Below are 20,003 nucleotides of genomic sequence, written 5' to 3'. Positions count from 1 at the left end.
GTTCTTTAACCAAACCTTTACTCTTACATTTACTTAAAACAGCCAAGATCCTAAAAGCACTTTACTTCTTGCACTCACGAAGTCAGGATGCTTTTGTAAGTTTCGTTAGTAGAGTTAATAAAATATAATTTTTTTTTTTTTGTCAAAAAGTATGTTCCAAAATTCCCTACAAACCCTAAATGTGCTTTCAAATTTAATGATCCCGGGTTCGAATCCAGCAGCTGACCCTTAGATTTTCTCTTCCTAGGAGCTTCTTACAGCTCACTGTCCGGTGATGGACAGTGTTGTCTGTAACGAGAGAACACTGTCCGGAGGCCGGCAGTGCACTGGAAAAAGCTCCGGGCGCTAATGACCTCAGCTGTTGATGCGCAAAAAAAAAAAAAAAAAAAAAAAAAATTTAATGATAAAAGTAGAGACTTCCATCTGAATCTGAGTCAGGTGAAAATTATTGCTCTTGGCAAATTAGATCTTAAAAATTACTTCCATCTATAACCAAATCTTTCGCATAACTTTCACATGGCTATCATCAAAAGAGAAACTCATAAAACAAATTATAGGCTCAAATAATTTATGAAAAGAAGTTGAATTTTTTTTTTTTTTTAATTATTGGACATTTAATAGATATAAAAGGAATAAAAGGAAATGTTTTTTAAACAAATTTGGGCGCATGTGCAATTCAGCATTAGCGCTACAGCGTTGAAAACTGAAACCATTAAAATCAAAACAATTGGGTGCCGCTTCTGTACTCCGTTGAGTTGTTTCGAAACATAAAAGTGGTCAGTCGTTGGTTTGCTATGGATAACTAATGTAATTTTCAGTTTATAAAAACTATGTGCCATTCAAATGTGAGAAGTTTTCGTGGACTTCACACGATTTTTGTGTCCTTTTGTGGGATCTTGTTTTGATAACTTCAATCACTGCCTAGAAATCTATTTTCGTACACCTGACCCCCGGCCCTCCATTGTTATTCCTTTTCGTAAAGGTAAGTATTGCGGTCTTGTTCTTATTATTAGTGCGTAAGGTGATTTGCCATTTGTTTTGTTAATTAATGTTTTTTAAAACAAATATCTTTCAATGTATTGATCTGAGGAAGTGATGGCAGTCATAAGATTTGCTCTTTTATGAAGTTTTGGATGGTATTTTCTTCTCTTAAACATGACTACACTTGCACGTTTTGCGTCTGGTTTTTATTTAATGATTTTTTTTTTAAATTCCATTTTGGTTTTGAATCTTACTTTTATTGAATGTATGAAGTAAATTAGGTTGAATAATAGATTTCTATACAGTTTTTTCTTTTTTTTTCTTGGATTGCGTAAATGAGTACGAGGTAATTTGAATGTATTTTAGAGATTATCGGTGTTGGAAGTTATGGTGGTACAAAAAATTATACTTCGTCTGTTTTGGAAGTTTGCAGTTTTTAATGTAAATATATTACGACATTGATTTAATTTGTGCAGTAAGGGTCAGTGATATTTAATGCTCGAAGCACAAAATTTATTTCAAGGAAATAAGTGTACATTTGCCTAAGGTTTTAAGAATTAAGATTTCGTTACCTTTAGGTTAGAATCATTTCAAATATATTTTAAGTAAATAAATATTTTAATTTTTAAAGAAAGATTTGTACCTTTCAGTACGGTTACATCTAATTTCACTCATTAATTCCATTTTTATTTTTTAATATTTCTGAATTTTTCGAATTATTTAGAGCTAGAGCTTTTTGTCTGATGGATAATTTATATATAAGTTCTCAAATATTTCTTTTCTCATGTATCAAAATTCTTCATATTGATCTATATATTATAACTTTTTGTGTGGCTGTGATCTTTATTCACTGACGGCAAGGGATTTTGATTTCTGATTTAATGGAGTTATTCATTTTTAAAAAGATCAGTTGGATGTTACTTCAGTCTTCTTTTTCTCATAATTAAGTATGAGAATACTAGATGAAATTAGCTTTCAGCACGTGCAAACCGAAGAAAAGTGAGATATGTTGCGAGGGAGGAGTTAGAGTACGCATCGTTAGTCGTAGGGGGAAGTGAGGCACAAGCTTGGTAAATGGGGTGGAGAGCTCGCTGGCCACCTGATATCGACCGTACGCGTAGAGCACTACTTCCAACAGTATAACCCATATTGTACTACACACGCGACCTACGCCACCCATAGGCATCCACTCACTTTCCTCTTAATAAACAATAATACTTGTTGAAATACTGCGGGGGTTTTATTTTATTCTATTACTGTACTAATAAGAAGTACTCTGATATCCTCAAATTTTCAAATATGAGGTTTCACGGAGAATCTCCGTTTTTGGGAAACCGAAATAGATTTTAGTAAATGTTTGTGCCCGCGTAAAATATCTCAAAAACCATAGAACTTAGGAAGCAAAAACTTTATTTTCAATTGTGCCACACTGGAGGACCTGAGAGTAACTTCTGACTTCACTGTTTGGATTTTTCAAGAATTTCTCAAAAGGGATACCAACGATTTTCTTTTATTTCACTGTATTCATTTTGACGTACAAAATGTGCTTGAAACATTTTAGATGAGAAATTTAATTAAATTAAAGGTACTTATAAAAGTGAGATAAGTGGTTCCCTCTTGATTAAAGTTTCATTTTGGTGAAATGCATTATGTATAATAATACTAGTAAGAATTTTATATATTAAAATTCAAAATCTGAAGAAAATAGGCTACTCTAGACGGTGAGAATGATAGGAAGAGAAATCCTGTTTCTATTGTGCTAATAAAGTTGTGTTTGAAGAGGAACCTTAAGTCCACCTCTCTCCCAGAATTTCTTTAAGTAGCATTTCCCAGTAAAATGTTGCAAACAAAACTTACAGATCTATATGTGTGCCATGAGCATTCGAAATTTTATGAAAATCGTTTTTAGAAAGTCTCATAAAACTGAAAAATCTATTCGGTAAAATCATAATATAAAATAAATTCAGTAAAGTTGGCTGACTTTGACCAAGCAGTTTATCAGGTACCAGTTACATAGTCCTCTTTTGTGGGTCTCAAAACGGATGTTTCTGTTAAAACTGGACAATTGTGGTCCTTAACAATTACTTATTTCCAGTAAGTGAAATTAAAAATCGTGTAGAACATTCGAATGTAATCCTGGATTCCAGTCCTGCCTGCCCTTTGATTTTCTTTTCCTAGCAACCTCACTGTTCACTTAGTCTGTGGATGCAGATCCTGCACTTTTTTCTTCAGTCAATAATTTGAAATCAAAATTAACACTTCAATCATATTCACAGATTCGTTTTCCTCCCAAAAATATCGATATCTCTGGATAATGGATTCAAATAGGTGGTCTTTGTGACTGTAAATCGCTTGAGGTTTGTGTAATTCCAGAATTTTTTTTGCATCATATTTTATCTAAGCAAAGTTCATATTGATTTTTCATTTTCTTCAAGAAAAGAAAATTTACGGTTGTTTGTTGAATCAATATGAGCTTTTAAGTTACCGTTATTGGGCAGGCATTTGTGATAATGGACTTTTTAGAAATCCTTAGAATTTATAAATTCAGAAAACGCATTTTCTAATGTTCTTTGGTCAATACATTTTTTATTTTATAATTAGCGGTCCAGGTGTCTAAAAAAATGGTAATTAGTAGACGAGAGGTCCGGTGAGTAGGGCGGGTGTGGCAAAGTCTCATAGCCTAGCTCCTACAATTTTCGGGAAGTCAAACGTGAGATATGTGGCCTTTGCGTTGTCATGCAACAGAATTGGCCCCTTTCGATTGACTAAAAGATGGCTTAATAATTTCCAATTTCTGATGCATTACGTCAATTTGGTTACAATACGATTCGGCATTGATGGTTTCGCCAGGATTCAAGAAGCTGTAATGAATCAGACCAAATGAAGCCCACCAAACAGTAACCATCACCTTTTTTGATGATTTGTGGGCTTTGGAAAATGTCGTGCTGTTTCTCCTTTGTCAAGCCACTGTCCAGAGCATCTGCTGTTGTCGAAGAGGATCCACTTTTCATCGCAAATCAAAATTCTGTACAGAAAAGGATCGCTGTTGTTTTGGCAAAGAAGTGCAGCACAAATTTCATACCGCTGATCTTTTTGGCGGTCGTTTAATGTGTGAGGAACCCAACTGTCAGCTTTTTCACCTTCCCAATCGCTTGAGATGGTCATCGACAGTTGATTTGCTGACTTCGAGTTTCCCTGCCAGTTCTCGAACAATTGCTCTGGGATTTTCTTCCATCAAAGCTCGGAGAACATCGTCATAAAGTGCAGAACTTCTTCCACGGCCTTCTTTGTCTTCAAGGCTCAAGTCTCCCTCTCGAAATCTCTGGAACCACCGTTGAAAGTGCACTCACTTATACTACCTTCGCCTCAGACATCGTTGATATTTCTGGCCGGTTGAGCCCCGTTCCGGCGGAGTTTGAACTCGTAAAACAGAATTATGTTAAAATCACGCTTTGACATCTTAGTAAAGACTGCATTATTTCCAAGTAGTTTCAATGTTACAGAGGTAAACAAACATTTTTGTTTGAAAGAGGATTAATAATTGTTTACATTTATAAAAGTCAAAAGTCCAACAAACAAACAGTTTACTCTTTGGATGGGTATTTTAAAGATATCCTGCATTATTTACCGGACAACCCAATACCAAACTAATCAGAAGATAATTTTTGTAGAAGATACTTAATTGAATAAATTTGTATGCGCAATCAGCTAAAAAACAGCATTAAAATCCTTGAGTAGAGATTTTGAAGATTTAGAAAATTAGAAAAACGGTCTTGCAGTGAATTGAGTGGCAGTGCACTCTTTCTAACGCACAAAGAGAAAGAAAACGTTTTTTAAGACCGTTTTTGGGCTCTGAAGACCGCAGGTTGTGCTTCACAATGTTTCCAGGGAAAATTCAAAAAATTAAACACAATCGCAATACTTTCTTATATTATAAGTGAAAGAAAGTCAAAATTTTTCTCTTTAAAGCATCACGTCACGTACATTTTTGTTTTAGATCTCATCGAAAGTTATGCTCTCGGCTCTTATTTTCTTTTATAATTTGTCTAATATCTGCAAAATTTATGCTTCTCTCTGTTATGATGTGGAGATGAGCTTGCTTTCCTGGGGAGACTTATCGTGTAACTTTGATAGTCATCTCTATAACTTTAAAACTCGACGTTTTTATTGGTAATTCCCCATTATAAAAGTGTACATCATTGATTTGATGTGTTTTTGTGCACGTAGCACAAAATTTGAGCATCCGTACATAGTTCGCAAATTGTGATACTTGTCAAGTTCTATATTTAGTATCAATAAAAAAATTGACTTTGATAACTATATTTTAATCGTGTGCTACGGCAAGCATGGTTACTACAGTAACGTTTTATCAAGGTTTCTTTCTGCTTCTTGCACTATTAAGTTTTTCTTTTTCAGACTTTTTCCTAAAATGTTTCCAGCATTAGTCTTTAAACTTACCATGTCAATGACCTCTCAATAAAACCGTTTCCCCCTCTGAGAAGATTGATTCTTAGAAAATAAAAGAAATTGTAGTATTCAAAAGTAAATTGAAGGAATAAAAAACAAATTTATTCTAAATTTCAAATTTGTAGAATATTACAATTTAAAAACTGATTGGTTTCTTTCTTTTAGAAGTCTCGAAAAAAGTTTTGGACAATTTTCTTAAAGCAAAAATACTAACAGTAAATAGATATAAACCTGTTATAAATATATATATTTTGAACATTTTTAGAGGGAAGGGGGTATTTGTGAATTAAGTTTATCTAATCTGGGGTATCTTACTTACTTATTCTCTTCCTCTTCTACCTTGCAGTGTAGAGGATTGCAAAAAATGTTTCCATCCGTCCCTATCTGTGGCCATTGTCTTGGCTTTGTTGACTGTTATTCCAGTCCTATTAAGGCTCTCTGTCACATTGTCCGACCATGTCGTTCTTCTCCTTCCTCTCGGTCTCTTACCCGAACATCTGGCTTCATAGGCTCGTTTAGGATGTCTTGTGTCCTCCATTCTGTTCATATGTCCAAACCATCTTAGTTGGGTGCGCATAATCCGCTCCACCACTGCTTCGCAACCCAGATTACTCCTAATGGTAGTGTTCCTTACGCGATCCCTTCTTGTTTTTCCCTCAACTCTCCGGAGGTATCGCATTTCTGCCGCTTGTATGCGGTTTTTGCTATTTTTTGTTAGGGCCCAGGACTCACACCCATATGTAAGGGTTGGGAGGTATATTGAGTTGAATATCCTAAGCTTAGTTTGCTTAGATACCTCTCTTTTGCTGACAAATTTTTTATTGATGGCTTGGAATAACTTCCCCGATGCCGCACATCTTGAGTTAAGCTCGTCTTTAACTCTACCATCCGAGCTAATCAAAACTCCTAAATATTTATAAACACCTACTTGTTCCAGTGTCTTTCCTTTTATTCTTATCTTGTGTCTCTTTTCCGATCTGCATACTACCATGGTTTTACTTTTTTCTAAATACACTTCCATATTTTTCTTTTCTAGCTCTTCCACCCACACATTGATGTTATGTTGGAGCTTCGCCTGAGAGTCTGCTATTAAAACCAGGTCATCTGCATATATCAGGGAAGAGAATGTTACCGGTTGTAAATTCCGGTATCCCAACTGGAAATTCTTGGTTTTATTTTGGCAGGCTTTTAGTATGTCGTCCATAAATATTATGAAGAGTAAGGGACTTAAACTGTCTCCCTGTCTAACTCCTGCCGTAGTTGTAAATACTTCGGATGACAGGTTGGATGTCCTTACGTAATTGCGGCAATTCCTGTAGAAACTTTTAATCCTCTCTATTAAGGCCTTATTAACATTCCTCTTCGCCAGAATTTCCCATATCATTGACCGTGGTACTCTATCGAACGCTTTACAAAGGTCTATGAAACACAGATGCACCTCTTTATCATATTCAATATTCTTTTCCATAATCTGCCTTAAGGTGAATATAAGGTCTTGGGTGCTTCTATTTGAGCGAAAGCCACACTGGTCCTCTCCCAGCAGATGGTCAACTTTCCTTCTCAGTCTTGTTTCTAGGATTCGGCCATAGAGTTTGCCCGGAACGCTTAACAAAGAGATTCCTCTATGGTTGTTGCATTCTCGATTGCTTCCTTTTTTGAAAATTGGGACTATTACTGAGAGTTCCCAGTCTTTGGGGATCTTCCGTCTATTCCATGCTGTTTCCATTATTCCATACAACATCTCTTCACCTTCCTCACCCATATGCCTAAGCATCTCCGGTGTAATACCATCATGACCTGCGGATTTCCCAAGCTTCATCCTACTCAGCGCAACAGTCAATTCATCCCTATCAATATACTCATCATCCTCTTCATCCTCCTCCACAGCCTCCTCGTTCTCCATGTTTCTTACCTCCTCTACATATCCTTGAGATGCATTGTCTTTCTCCGTCAATAATTCCTCAAAATATTCCTTCCATCTTGCCATTATTTTCATTTGATCTGTTATAAGCAATCCGTCCTTTGAATTGATATATTTTATTGGACATTCCTTTCCCTTCCTCATATCCTTTAATATTTTATAAAATAATTTCTGGTTCGTCTGCGTGCTTTCCTCCATAAATTTTCCAAACTGTTCCCAGGTTTCCCTTTTTGCATCTCTTATCACTTCTTTCACTTTCCTCCGTTGTTCTTTGTAGAGAGTATATGATTGTTGGTCTTTTATTTGGAGGTATTGTTTCCACAGCACTTTTTTAAGACATACTTCTTTCTTTCTGGGGTATCTACCTTTACAAAATGTTTGGAAGTCAGGACTGGTCAGGACAATTTTTTTTTTTTTTTTTTTTTTTTTTTCTGGCATTGGCTTTTCACCATACAGCCAACTTCAAAGCTTATTCCTTCCTAGGATATTTGATCTTAACTATGTAACTTCCTATCCACAAGTATATTTGTTAATCAAATCTTCAACAGGTTTCAGGGCATAGACATTATTAGAAAAGATGATGTCCTCGTATCTAAATGGCGCACTCAAATTTTTGTACAGCGAGATGAACAGCTCATCTCTTTCTTTCTTATAAAGTGGGCACTCCATGACGACATGTTTAAAATCTTCCTCCTCCTTACACTTTTCGCAAAACGGAGTAGCTCGTTTACCGATTCGATGTAGGTACGACCCGCAGACTGCATGGTTCGCTCTCAATCTGCTAATTGTAGTAACCAATCTTTTGTTCATGCCAAGACCTTTAAACCAAGGACAAATATGTTTGAACGAGTAAAATTGTGTTTTAATAAAAATTAGGTGTTTTTAATAAAAAAACTGTTCAAATTATAATAATTGGAGTAAGAAGTTGAATGACTGAGTGACTCTATCCAATATTCCAAAGTCCTTGTACTTTCATCTATTTCACTAGAATATCGAAAAAATACTCTTCTTGTACATACTTTTCTGAATCGACGCTCCCAATAATATTTTATACTATTAGAATTCTTCGTAGCTTGTTCTTTAGGCCTAAAAGTCTGGATTTATGACTTTTTTTAAAGATTGTCAAACGATAAGTCTAAAGTAGTTCTGTTATAAAGCAATTATATGTACTACGTTACATGTAGTAAACTACCACACAATTTGCATAACAAGTGCGGTTCTGTACTGTTCTAAAAGCTACATTTAAAGCCCTGATAGAATACCAAGTTTGAAGAAATTGATTCATCTGAAAGCAATTAACAGGCTAGATTTATAAGTTTATTCCACTTTTATGAAAAATTGTTACAGCGTTATTTTTTTTAAAAAAACCTGTAAACCAGCAGTTTCTCATTGAAAATTTATATGGAATATTATTTTTGAGGAACCCGAGTGTTACTTTTTAGTTGATGGGAAGGAAGTATATGTACCAATCAAGGAGAGCAGAAACAGAGAGCCCAATTATAAAGTCCCTATCATAACTAAATCTTAGTCAAATGTTAACTGCAGGCTCCGCAACTATATTTAAGGGGTTTTCAAAATTTGGTTAGTTTAAAGAGGTAACTTACAATTCAGTAAATTAAGGAAAATTAACTTTTGAGAGTTCCTTGCAGGTTTTTTTAGTAATAAATTTTGTACCGAAGCTCTAACTCTAACAATAGAAACTAGATAAAATATTGACTGGATTTTTTTTTACTTAATGCTTTACTTAGTACTGTTTGTCTATAAAAAATAAGTTATCACAAGAATAAGATCAACTCAATGGTTAATGCAGTTAATGCAATAGTATGACTCGGTTTCGATTTCAGCTAGCTGGCTGCTCTTAAATTTTCTCATCCTATGAAATCTGTAGAAGTTCACAGTCCCTTAATTATAGTAAACAGTGAATACTGTCCGGTGGCTTGCTGCGTGTTATGAAGGCTCTAGTACCAATAACTTTAGATTTTAACGCATCTAGAATTAAAATAAAAATAAATAACATTTCGGATGAGAAAAATTACAAAAGTAATCATCTCTTGTTTCTCACACAAAACATTTTTGCTAAAAACTATTCATTAATTGTTTTTATCGAAGTACCAGAGTCGATGAGAGTATCGTCAATTTTTAGCAGGTAGCAGGTAAATAAGGCATGCTCTTAAATGTGATTGCACTCCAACTGTCAGCTCAGTAACAGTTGAAACCTGGTTTGCTTATTCTGATCGATTAAGGATTTTAGTTCACCATCAGTTTTGCGTAAAGAATTATGACTTAATCTAAGGCAATGTCTATATGACTAAAACGTTTAAGAGCGAAGTCAAAATTCTCTTCAAAAAACTAGATTCCGCTTAGAATGTAAAAAAAAAGAAAGAAAAAAAACCTTCGATAAGACGGATAATAAAGACATTGTGTATATTTATTTGCTAGTCCTATCGCGTATAATTCAATAATTTAATATATTGTGAAACTCTTTATTTAACGTAGAGTTTTGGTAGAATTAAACGAACCATGTATACAACTTATTCTCCAATTGTTTATCAGAATTATTTTAATTGTTCCAGATTGAAGAAGCCATTTAAAGAAAAAAAAATTGTTTTATATAGAATGAAGCGGCACCAATCAAGCACTTATTTATCTTGGCATTTTACTCAGGTACGTGTTAATCTTGAATAATAAATTGTTATTGAATAATTTAACTTTTCTATATTTAATTATTTCACCTTGTTTTGAGTTGTAAATGTGATGAGAAGTTGAGATGTAAATATAGGAGACGCTGATGAAGAAATTATATGTACTTTTTTGTTTGATTTATTAGAGAATAGGTCTTCAAAAAATAAATAGTTCTCAAAATTCTTGCTCCGGCATTTCAGAAATATTTATTTTCATCCTTAGGACAGTAATAGTATATGTACACACATGTGATGAGTGTGTGGTGTTTATACCCTTAAGAGAAGTTTGTACAGGAAGACGGAATGCAATAGTATAGAAATTGCAGTAGATAAATAAAGATTGGACAGGAAGACGTAAGGAGAAAGAGCGAAAATAGGTCACTATACCATGAGCAAGTCATGAGATCAATACTACGGTTGGTAGAGGAAGAGTCGGCGCGATCTGTCGGCTAGCGCGCTATCCGTTACCACAGCAACATATTCCACCCTCCCTCCATCTTTTATAGTACTATTATATTTATCTGCCTGCGCCCTAATCCCCTTCGCCCCAAAATTAAGCAATTTATTTTTCACTTTTTGTAAAACGGTTTAATTAAAATTGGATCATTGTGATCGTTATGTTGAGATGAAGTTTCAAAAATAAGAAATAGAAAAGCAAGATGTATAGAAGAATCTTTAATTATTGCTATTGTATCTTTTCTAAACTCAGATATCGTGATAATAATGTACAGGTTACCTAACCAAGCTCATTACTTTTGGTTATCAATTATTTGATGACAATAAGGCATGTGTTGTTCAAGACCACGGTTTTTTCAATTGGATGTAAACATTTCGTATCAACCCAGGGTTGCTATACTGGTGTGCAGTTCGAATGGAACTATGCAGATGCCGAGGGTACCGCACTTGTCAGTCTCTACTTTCCACAGCTTCTTTATTTCGCACCCCAGTTCCGCATATTTTTTCCCGCCTTAAACTTGAAAATGGTTTTTATTGTACTGCGGTTTCCATCTTCATTACCGTCCTCCGATCCAAGACTTGAAGCAGAACATCAGATCGATGGTATTGAATTGTTCTGTCAATGAGCACCGTCCAGTCGTAGTACAATCTTACTATTACTGACGTATCGCACCCAGACGCAGCTAATGTGACGTGCGTATATTAAAAAATAAATAAATAAATTTGCAGCTGGGAAAATGTCATCAATTTGGAGAGGGATTTCCAATGAGGAGTTGGTGCTCTTTATTATTTATTTATTTTTAATTTAATAGGCGCGTCAGCGTCTTAGGTCATCGGCGCTTGGAACTTTATTCACTGCACTGCCGCCCTCTGGACAGTGCCTGGCCAAAATTTTTCGTTTAATCAAGCTGTTAGCTGTTGTTTACTTCATGAATAGATTTTTGACGATGTTCTTCGATTTCCGCTTTGAGCAGTGACCATTGTAAGCCTGCTTTCCTCTTCTGTTCCAAAAAAATGTTGGCAGTCAGAGATATGTAACTCTTTTCACTAACTTTCAACAACTGCTCGAAATTCAAAATTTTTATTTTTCCATCGATATGTAATAGAAAAAAAAAATCATTCCGTTTTATTGCTTCGTACAATAATACTTAGCCTAACCTAAGTGCCTTATTTATTTATTTTTTTTAAACTTGGTACAAAGTTCATTGTGAAGATGTTTGTTAAACATTTATACAATTTCTCATATAAAATGACTACCTGAATTAAATTTTTAAAGAATTTCAGAAACAATTTTATAAGCAAATATATATAAATTTTTATTTAAAAACGCACTTTTTATTATTTATTATTATACAGCTTTTAGTTGCCAATAAATAAGTCGACTATATGTTTTCAATTACCTCCTTTTGAACAAGTTATTGTACTACAGTAACGTCGGGAATACATATCTGAAAAATCAAGTGCTAAATGAAACAGCGTTAAGCCAAGCTGTCTGCATACGTATATCAATTCCTTTACCATAATGGGTAAGGAAGGCAGGGCAAAATATTAAAGTTATCCAATTTAATTTAAATTGCCAAGTTAAAACAAAATATATTGCTTTATTTTATAACAAATAATATTTTTTAGTATTTTTGGATAGCCATTGAATCGCCTTGAGTAGTGAAAAATGTGTAAATTGTTCATCATTTCCTTCGAACTGGTTTGTAAAAACGGATTAGTCTTAATTTGTTCACTTCTGTAATAATGTAATGTAGGCTTGGTAAAGCTTTTTCACTCTCCGTGTAAATTTAAAGTAGTATCTAATTAATCCTCCTGTTGCTATGATTTTTACAATCAAACGGCATACTTTATTTTTTTACCTTGCCCAATTTAATTTTTGTCTTTTGAAAAAATATGTAGGGCTTTTATGTACAACTGTTACTAAGGCTTATCACCCAAATTTGTCAGCAATTGCTCCGGAACAATCTTGTAATTCACTTTCCCCTCTCAAGTGTTTATAAACACTCACTATAGGCGAAATTACTTACGATTGGTACCATTGTTCTATACAGTGGTGTACAAATTCTATCACAGTTCCACTCTAGAAGAACCAAAACTTTTAAACGTCAAATTAGTACAGTTTTTTTTTTAAGTGTTTTTTTTTGTTGCAGTTGTGACAACATCCTTTGGAATATCTCTTCTTAAGCTTTTAACTTGAAATGCCATTTCTTGTTTGTTTACATTCCTTACATTGATACTACTAATATTAAAATAAAAATATTTTGTTACATAGAGTAAACGTTACGTTTAAATCCGATCACCGATCACTAAACGTAAAGCGAACTGAGTTTACAGCAAACTTCCTTGTGTGGTAAATAAAGTCCATCTGTACAGCGAAAATTGTGAATTGTCGCTGGAGTAAAAAAAAAAAAAAATAGAGAGAGAGTAAAAAGGAACTGGATTCAAATTACGTACCAATAGATATGCTTTTAGAGGCGCGGTTCGCCAATCTGAGATGATGACTTGTCTTATGTTTGATACCGGCTTTTAGTAATTAATATTTTTGATAACAACTATTGTCTTTAATATTTTAAAAGAACATGGATGAGATTAGGTCCCCCGCCGATTGTCGAAGACCAGGAAGCCTTTTTTTTAGTCCTTGAACTTTGACAATCTTACCTCTTTCTACCATTATCTAGGTTTTGGAAGTTCACAAAGCCATTTTCAGCTATAAATCCGCTGATCTGAATAAATTTCACAATTTTTTGTACCATTTTTTAATGTTTTAATGTTAATGTAACATTGATCAGTTCACCCTATTTTTTACTTTTTCTTCAGTAATTTTGAAATCATTTTAGGAAATAAATTTCAATAAATTTTGATTTTGCTATTTAATATCCTCTCTCCTTGAATAATTGATTAGAAGCAGTTTTCAAAAAGATCGTATTTTATTCGAGACATTCATTAATACAAACACTTGCAGTATACTGCCTCTTGACTTTCAGAAATTTTATAATTTTTATCTTAAATGAGAAAAATTGTTACAGAAACTTTAATTGTGAAAGTTTTCACAATAGTTATTAAAAACTCATGTTCTTTCATCAATGAAAATAATACCATACCTAACTAGAATTTAAACTGCTATCATTAAATCGTTAATCTGTATTGTTTTAGAAAAAAATATTAATAAATGATCTGAAGACATAGCCTAATTTTTGGTCTCTTGTTGCTTACATTGAGATATCTTAACTGTAACCTACATTTTTCTGTTATTATTTATATGATTTGCTGTTTTCGTTTTTAAACAATCAAAATGTATTGATATTAAGATTGGTTAGCTCAGACAATATGAATATTAAAATTCTAATAGTGTTCATTTTCAGCTTCCATTCCTCCCTTTTAATTTAAATTTTTTTGTATTAAATATGAATAAAAAAATCAGATACGATGAATAGTTTTCTTTTAAAATGATATGAAAAGATGCTAATTTTAACTAATCGCCAGTGATATTGTTTTATTTATTTTTCAATTTTTTAAAAATAAATTTTAAATTATTTTCAACATTTTATTTTTATTTGGCTAATAGAAGTATCAAATGTTATTAGATTGCAGGTGATTGACTATCTCTCCATGTAAGTGTACGACCGAAATGGCTAAATTGGAGAGTGAGTAACTTTTAAAAAAAGAAATAATGAAAATCATAAATAATAAAGTAATGTTCGAAACTATATCCAGTCTTGCAATTCCTAATAGAAAGTGCACTATTTTTCATAGCTTCCCTGTTTCTCTCTGAATTATTTTCTATATTGATTAAATAGCTTTGTTCTGAATAATGAAAACTTTTAAATGTGTATATATTAATCAATATTAAAAGCTAATTATATATTAAAATCAGATCTCTTCTTTCTTTCTCTCTTTTTCTTCTTTAAAAATACTGATTTGAGCTTTTTATAAGTCTTTATATATTTATATAATCTCACTTGTAGATATTTTCCTTCTTATAACGCATGAAATGTATCACTAGTTTCATGAACAGTTGCCAGGCATTTCTCAACACTTTTTTTTTTATAATAACTTTTGTATTTTTTATCTTGTGATGTGTCCATTTTGAGATAAAAAAATTAAAATTTATTTTTATTTTTTGTACATACTTTATAGTAGTTCTCTCTTTTAACTGTAATATAAAGTTATTTATGCAGAGTTACTATTTTACTTCATCGTAAGCCTTCTTTTGCTACTGCATACACTTAGTTGATTTCTAAAGGTGACAACTGTTTTAATTCTTTCCTTAGCCATCTGGCTGGCTTTTGGCAAAGCTTTCTGACAAAGTAATCTCATAGAGTATTTCCAGCAATTGAAGTGGCACCCTCCAAAAAAAACTTTCAACTCCGTAGAATTCAGTGTATTTAATAATTTCTTTTACGATATCTGAGACTAAGATTTCATAAACATTTCTTTATTTGTCAAAAAATAAGTATTATGTTAAAAATATCTTGATGTCTGAGTGAGGAACAAATGACTGTGCAATTTAAAAGATCAATCGCCCAATGATATAAATTTTGTAAAGCCGTGTTTGTGGATGCATAGAAGAGTGAAAATAAAACAATTTAGAAATTAATTTTCCTTAAACATTAGTTGTTGAGTAGGAAGATCGGGAAAATGGTGTAGGAAATGATCGGGAATTTAGGAAATGTGGATTCAAAACAAGATATCATAAATTTGTTTACAGTTTCATTAGTTTTCTTTCTGTTTTTAATTGTCTGAAAAATTTTGAGCCCAGCTCAAGGTTTATAAACTCAAGAGAAGGTTAAAAGTGTGGGATGACGATTGATCAGCATGAAATTCCTGTGGCCAATTTCCTTCTAGAGAAGGTTTTGATTGGAAATGATGAGAAAGCCAAATAAATGAGTAAAGGAACGCACAAATTAATATTTAGATATAGTATACAGGCGACAAGTGAAATGGATGAGAGTCCACTATCTGAGAAAGACTCATTATTGTCGTTAGTATAGACGTTTGGACGAAAAGAAATGGGTGCGGCTGCTAAAGATTTATGGGTAGTCGTGTTCACTTTTAATTTCAAGAATTGCTGGTTGAAAAATGTCTTATTCAAAAGACGAGAGTTATGATCTCTGAAAACCTTTAAGAACTGTGGAGAAAACACTTGCCTTTACCAAAGGTATACTGGTGTCTCTAAAAATAACGTGATTGCAATCAAGATGTTGAGGTTTGATGCCATATCTTTTTTTAAGCCTCTTTCGGAAACATGTTCTATCTCTGGTTTATAAAGCTATCCAGAGGCAGAGAGAAACTGATGAAGATAAAAGTTGATTACGTATAAATGATTGAAACAAGCGTCAGAACGCATGCCTAACTTTTTCAGAAAATTGCTGAGTTATTATCGTTTCTCCTGTTTGATTTCTCTTTATTTTTTGAATATTTCTCAAACGTATTTTAACAATTTTTCACATTTACTATGAGGTGATCTATTATGAAAATTAATAAACAATGCTACAACTTGCTGACACGGGATGGAAATATTGTTGAAATCGAGTTCTCTTCACCAAACTGATTAATCAATATAATCAGCGGTAGCAATGTTAGAAGACTTCACATTTTTAGATTTTTTTTTCTTATTATATTATTCTTTTAAGTGGAAATATTTTGAACATTAATCAACTTTTAATTAGTTTTTCGGATTATCTAGACATCTAAACATATTTGATTTCCACATTTGTTGCAAACATCTATTTGACAATTACTTTTAAGTGCTGCTTCAATTGTTGAATAGTATAAAATGCCCATAAATAAAGTAATTATAATTTTGAACATTTAAATTTAAATTATTCTTATAAACTTTATGCCACTATTTTTATTTTAGTAAGTCATCTTGGTTCTCTGCATCAAACGTTTTGCGTGAATATTTTACTTTTGAAATTGAATTTAAGTATTCGAAGAATGTATGAGAAAGAAAAAATAAAAGATGCAGATTGCGATCAAATATTGTTTTTCGGTATTGCCTCGTTTTTCAACTAAGACTTCAATACATTTCTGATATAAGAAAATTATAGTTTACATATGTTCTCCGACGTGGTATAGTTTTAAAGAGGCATTATTTTAATTACGCGAGAAACAGTCAGATATTTAGATTTTCTTTTTGTATTTTAAGTTTCATTTTTACTCCCCCTTTTTGTATAAGAACCAGAAAAAAATCGATTTACGTCTAACTATTAATATTTGTTTTCAGGTATAGCTTATAATGTTAATTCATCTCTTTTTATTAAAATGACTGACAAAATGAATGTCGAGTGATTTGAAGAAGAATTTCAATTTAATATTTTTTGGAAATAATGCTTGCTTAAAATGAATTAAGCAATTAGCTTTGCACGAGAATGCTTGAAAGACTTTGGAATAGCCTTCGACTGTACCTTTCCGTTCATAAGAAAATTAATATTTAAATTAAAATAAATAAATTTCAAATTAATCAAATAAGTCTACACGAAATTAGAAACTAAAATCTCGCTGAATGTTAGTTAGTTTCATAATTTAAACTTCATATTGTTATTGCTACATTCATTTTCTTCAATTATTAGTTTTTAGTACTTATATCTAATTTCTTTATTATAATATTAATTCTATTTTATTTTAATTGTAACAGTTCCAAGTATAGTTGTACAGAACGGGACTAAAGCAATGGAAAGGACCGTAAGAACACAGAGATCACTTTCTAAGCAGGTTAGCAAATTTATGTGGTATTCAATAGAATATAAGTGTTTATTAGTCAAGTTTTACGAAGGTAATAAGGATTTTTAAAAAAACTTTAGAACTGGTAACATTAATTTGCTTTTTTTCCTTCTCTTGTGCGCAGGAATTGTAGTTTCACATCAGATTTACCAAAATGAATTATCACTCTCACCGGAATTGAATGCTTTTAGAATCCCCAGAGTATAAAACAATATGGGGATTATTGGGAAAACAAATAACTCAACGAAATAAATAGCAACGTAGTTCGAAATTTATTGTATAATCTGTATGACACAAGCTTTAAATTGCTTGTGTGAAGTTTTCGAACAAAATCTGAAAAACAATTTTTTTTCTTTTTTGCATGTGGTTGATATTCACGTGGAAAAAAGGCAATAACCATTCACTTTTAGTGTATTTGATATTACCATCAGTTCTAGAGTTATATTAGAAAAAAAATTTCCTAGAAAATTTATTTTAATGGATTTTGTTCAACCTTCTGTTAATTAGAGCTCTTCTAGGGCACCATTTCTCATTACATTTTGTTTTTACCAAATGTAATCAAATATTCTTAGTAAGAGGAAAATCATATCTTAAAAACTGAAGCACCATTCTCGTATTCCGGTTAGTTAGTGTGCGCTCTTGATAGATCTTCTGTCTACCCGGGACACGATCGCTATTTTTTTTTTTCTGGTCTTGGCCCCTCAGTTAAATAGTTCAGAATCATAGTAAGTATAATTATACAATAGTAACTGGAATCAGATATATTTATATATTATATTGCGCATCGCCTTTTTCTTAATACTATTTACAGTTTTAGACGCGACATGTTAGGTCATTGGAGCTGGAGTCTTTTCCAGCTTGCTGCCGACTTCTGGCTTATATTTTCTCTTTACAAGTAACACTGTCCATCACAAGAAAGTAAACTGTAAGAGGCTCCTGAAAGTAGAAATAATCCACAGCAGTATAATTATTACCGTTTTTAATTTCTGTAAATCACATGAAAGGACAAATTTTATGATTTTGAACAGTATTTTACATGTTTTAGATGTTTTCTTCCAAACGACTTCAAGTGAAGTTTTGAAACACAATTTTCGCTTACATAATCGAAACTATTTCTCTTTAGTCCTTGAAGCGCATGACAGCAAAAATAAAGAGTTTAACAATAATTTTTTTTCAGGAGGGAATTCATGAAGAAAATGATTTGGAAGCTTATGAGGAAAATTCTCAGTGCGCTTCAGAAGTTCCTAATTCAAAATCTAGTGAAGATCAATCTTCTCTGCCACTAAATAATAACACACTTCACAGATCTAGAGTATGTTGCACATTTTAACTTTTTACCGAATACTTTTGAATTTAAATTTAGGAAATACGAAATATATTCTAAATTACAATTTATCTAACTGTTTTTGTCTCAATCGTCTAGAGTATGTCATTTAGTTAACTGAAGGTTTAATTTATTAGTCTCAGAACAAAGTCAAATTATTGGTGAGAAGTCATGCTGTCCGCGAGGAGACTTCCCCGCCTCCCGATCCTCATCAGGACCAATGCAATCTTTCTTTGTCTACCTCAAGTGAGCAACTTCCCCAACCACCGCAACAACAAAGCACAAGTAATAGAAGACATAAATTGAGACGGGAAGGATCCTCTTCCGAAACTTGGGAGCATCCATCACTTTCAAGAGGTAATTTTCAACTTCGTTTGAATCCTAGGATAAATGTAAACTTTTTCAAATGAACGTTCTCTTATTATAGTACTACATCACAACATACCTGCAGCCATGCACGTACTACGTGGTAGCAGTCTCTCTCTCCATCCCCCGTCTAAAGTACATTATAGTTCTTGAAAGTGTATGTATAAAGTCCAAATTGTAGAATTATATCCTGTTTACAACGACTGATTCCAGGGCAGCTAAATAATGAATTAAAACCTCCTGTTTAAGGCATAATTTTTACTAATTATTTGCCCTGTTATATTTTGCATTTAATTCAGCTCTTCTTAGATTAAAGTATGTTCTAATTTTTAATTTAGAGCGTTATTAAGGATATGGGTTATCTTTTTGAAGTAATTTAATTGAATAAAATAAAAATGTATAATGTAACATATGACTTTCGAAATATGTAACAGTTGAATTTTTTTATATGCTGGTCTATCAATGAAGGACGAGTTAATGTTAAAACCTGGTTTTAGTTAATTACATGGTATTTAGGAGAAAATCTCAACCTAGAGGTGCCGTTTATTTCCTTTTAATTTTTTAATAGATTGTTTTGTCTTAAAAAAAAACTCTTATGAAGTTTTTGAATAAAATGTTACTGCTATTGATTTGGAAAACTTACAAATACCAAAAAAAGGTAAATAAATTAAATAAATACTCAAATTTATTCTAATATAAATTTTAGGCTAAATGCGGTTCTGTTTAATAAATGCCTTGTTTATGGTTTCCTAAAGATTTAATTGTGCGAATATCTTAATGGAGTCACGCCAGCCAAGCCAGAATTCATTAATTATTTGTTAGTATCAATTTAAAAACAATTAATTTAATGTATTGTACTTTGTATTATATAATTAAACAAAGATTACTTACTATTGTCCGGTAATGATAATATTTTTCTTGAACAGTACTCGTATCACTAAACTGCCTTAAAATACCTTTTCAATATTGAATCTCCCTGTCCTAATGATATTGTTTGGTTTTTCAGATTCTATTTAACTGTCATCCTCGCACCAGTTAGAGCATTAATTAGTGATGATAAATGTTAGTATTACCTAACAGT

The 20,003-nt window shown here is 32.5% G+C and overlaps 1 protein-coding gene and 1 long non-coding RNA gene across 17 annotated transcripts in view; one reads left to right on the top strand and one right to left on the bottom strand.

Moving 5' to 3' along the window:
• The first annotated feature begins 703 nt into the window (after positions 1-703).
• The window catches only part of enc (R3H domain containing protein encore), a 44,527-nt gene continuing 25,227 nt past the window's right edge, over positions 704-20,003 (top strand). For 6 of the 16 annotated variants that reach the window (XM_074125575.1, XM_074125579.1, XM_074125571.1 and 3 more), the window contains exons 1-6: positions 705-982; positions 9,943-10,033; positions 14,094-14,153; positions 17,147-17,223; positions 18,410-18,544; positions 18,694-18,913. In XM_074125575.1, the coding sequence (XP_073981676.1) occupies positions 14,138-14,153; positions 17,147-17,223; positions 18,410-18,544; positions 18,694-18,913 (448 nt within the window). In that variant the 5' untranslated portion in view covers positions 705-982; positions 9,943-10,033; positions 14,094-14,137. Of the gene's footprint in view, positions 983-3,281; positions 3,339-9,942; positions 10,034-14,093; positions 14,154-17,146; positions 17,224-18,409; positions 18,545-18,693; positions 18,914-19,368; positions 19,581-19,660; positions 19,740-20,003 lie in introns of those variants that run through there. The other 10 variants (XM_074125576.1, XM_074125580.1, XM_074125573.1 and 7 more) reach the window with 7 other exon arrangements.
• Positions 17,988-19,325, bottom strand: LOC141452965 (uncharacterized). Its single transcript, XR_012457706.1, has 2 exons — positions 19,002-19,325; positions 17,988-18,168 (listed from the first exon to the last, which is right to left on the bottom strand). It is a non-coding gene; the product is annotated as an uncharacterized lncRNA (long non-coding RNA).

Source organism: Rhodnius prolixus, unplaced genomic scaffold, assembly GCF_049639745.1.
Source record: "Rhodnius prolixus isolate KJV_2025 unplaced genomic scaffold, Rpr scaffold_3, whole genome shotgun sequence".
NCBI lineage: Eukaryota > Metazoa > Arthropoda > Insecta > Hemiptera > Reduviidae > Rhodnius > Rhodnius prolixus.
This window is presented reverse-complemented; position numbering and strand designations above follow the sequence as displayed.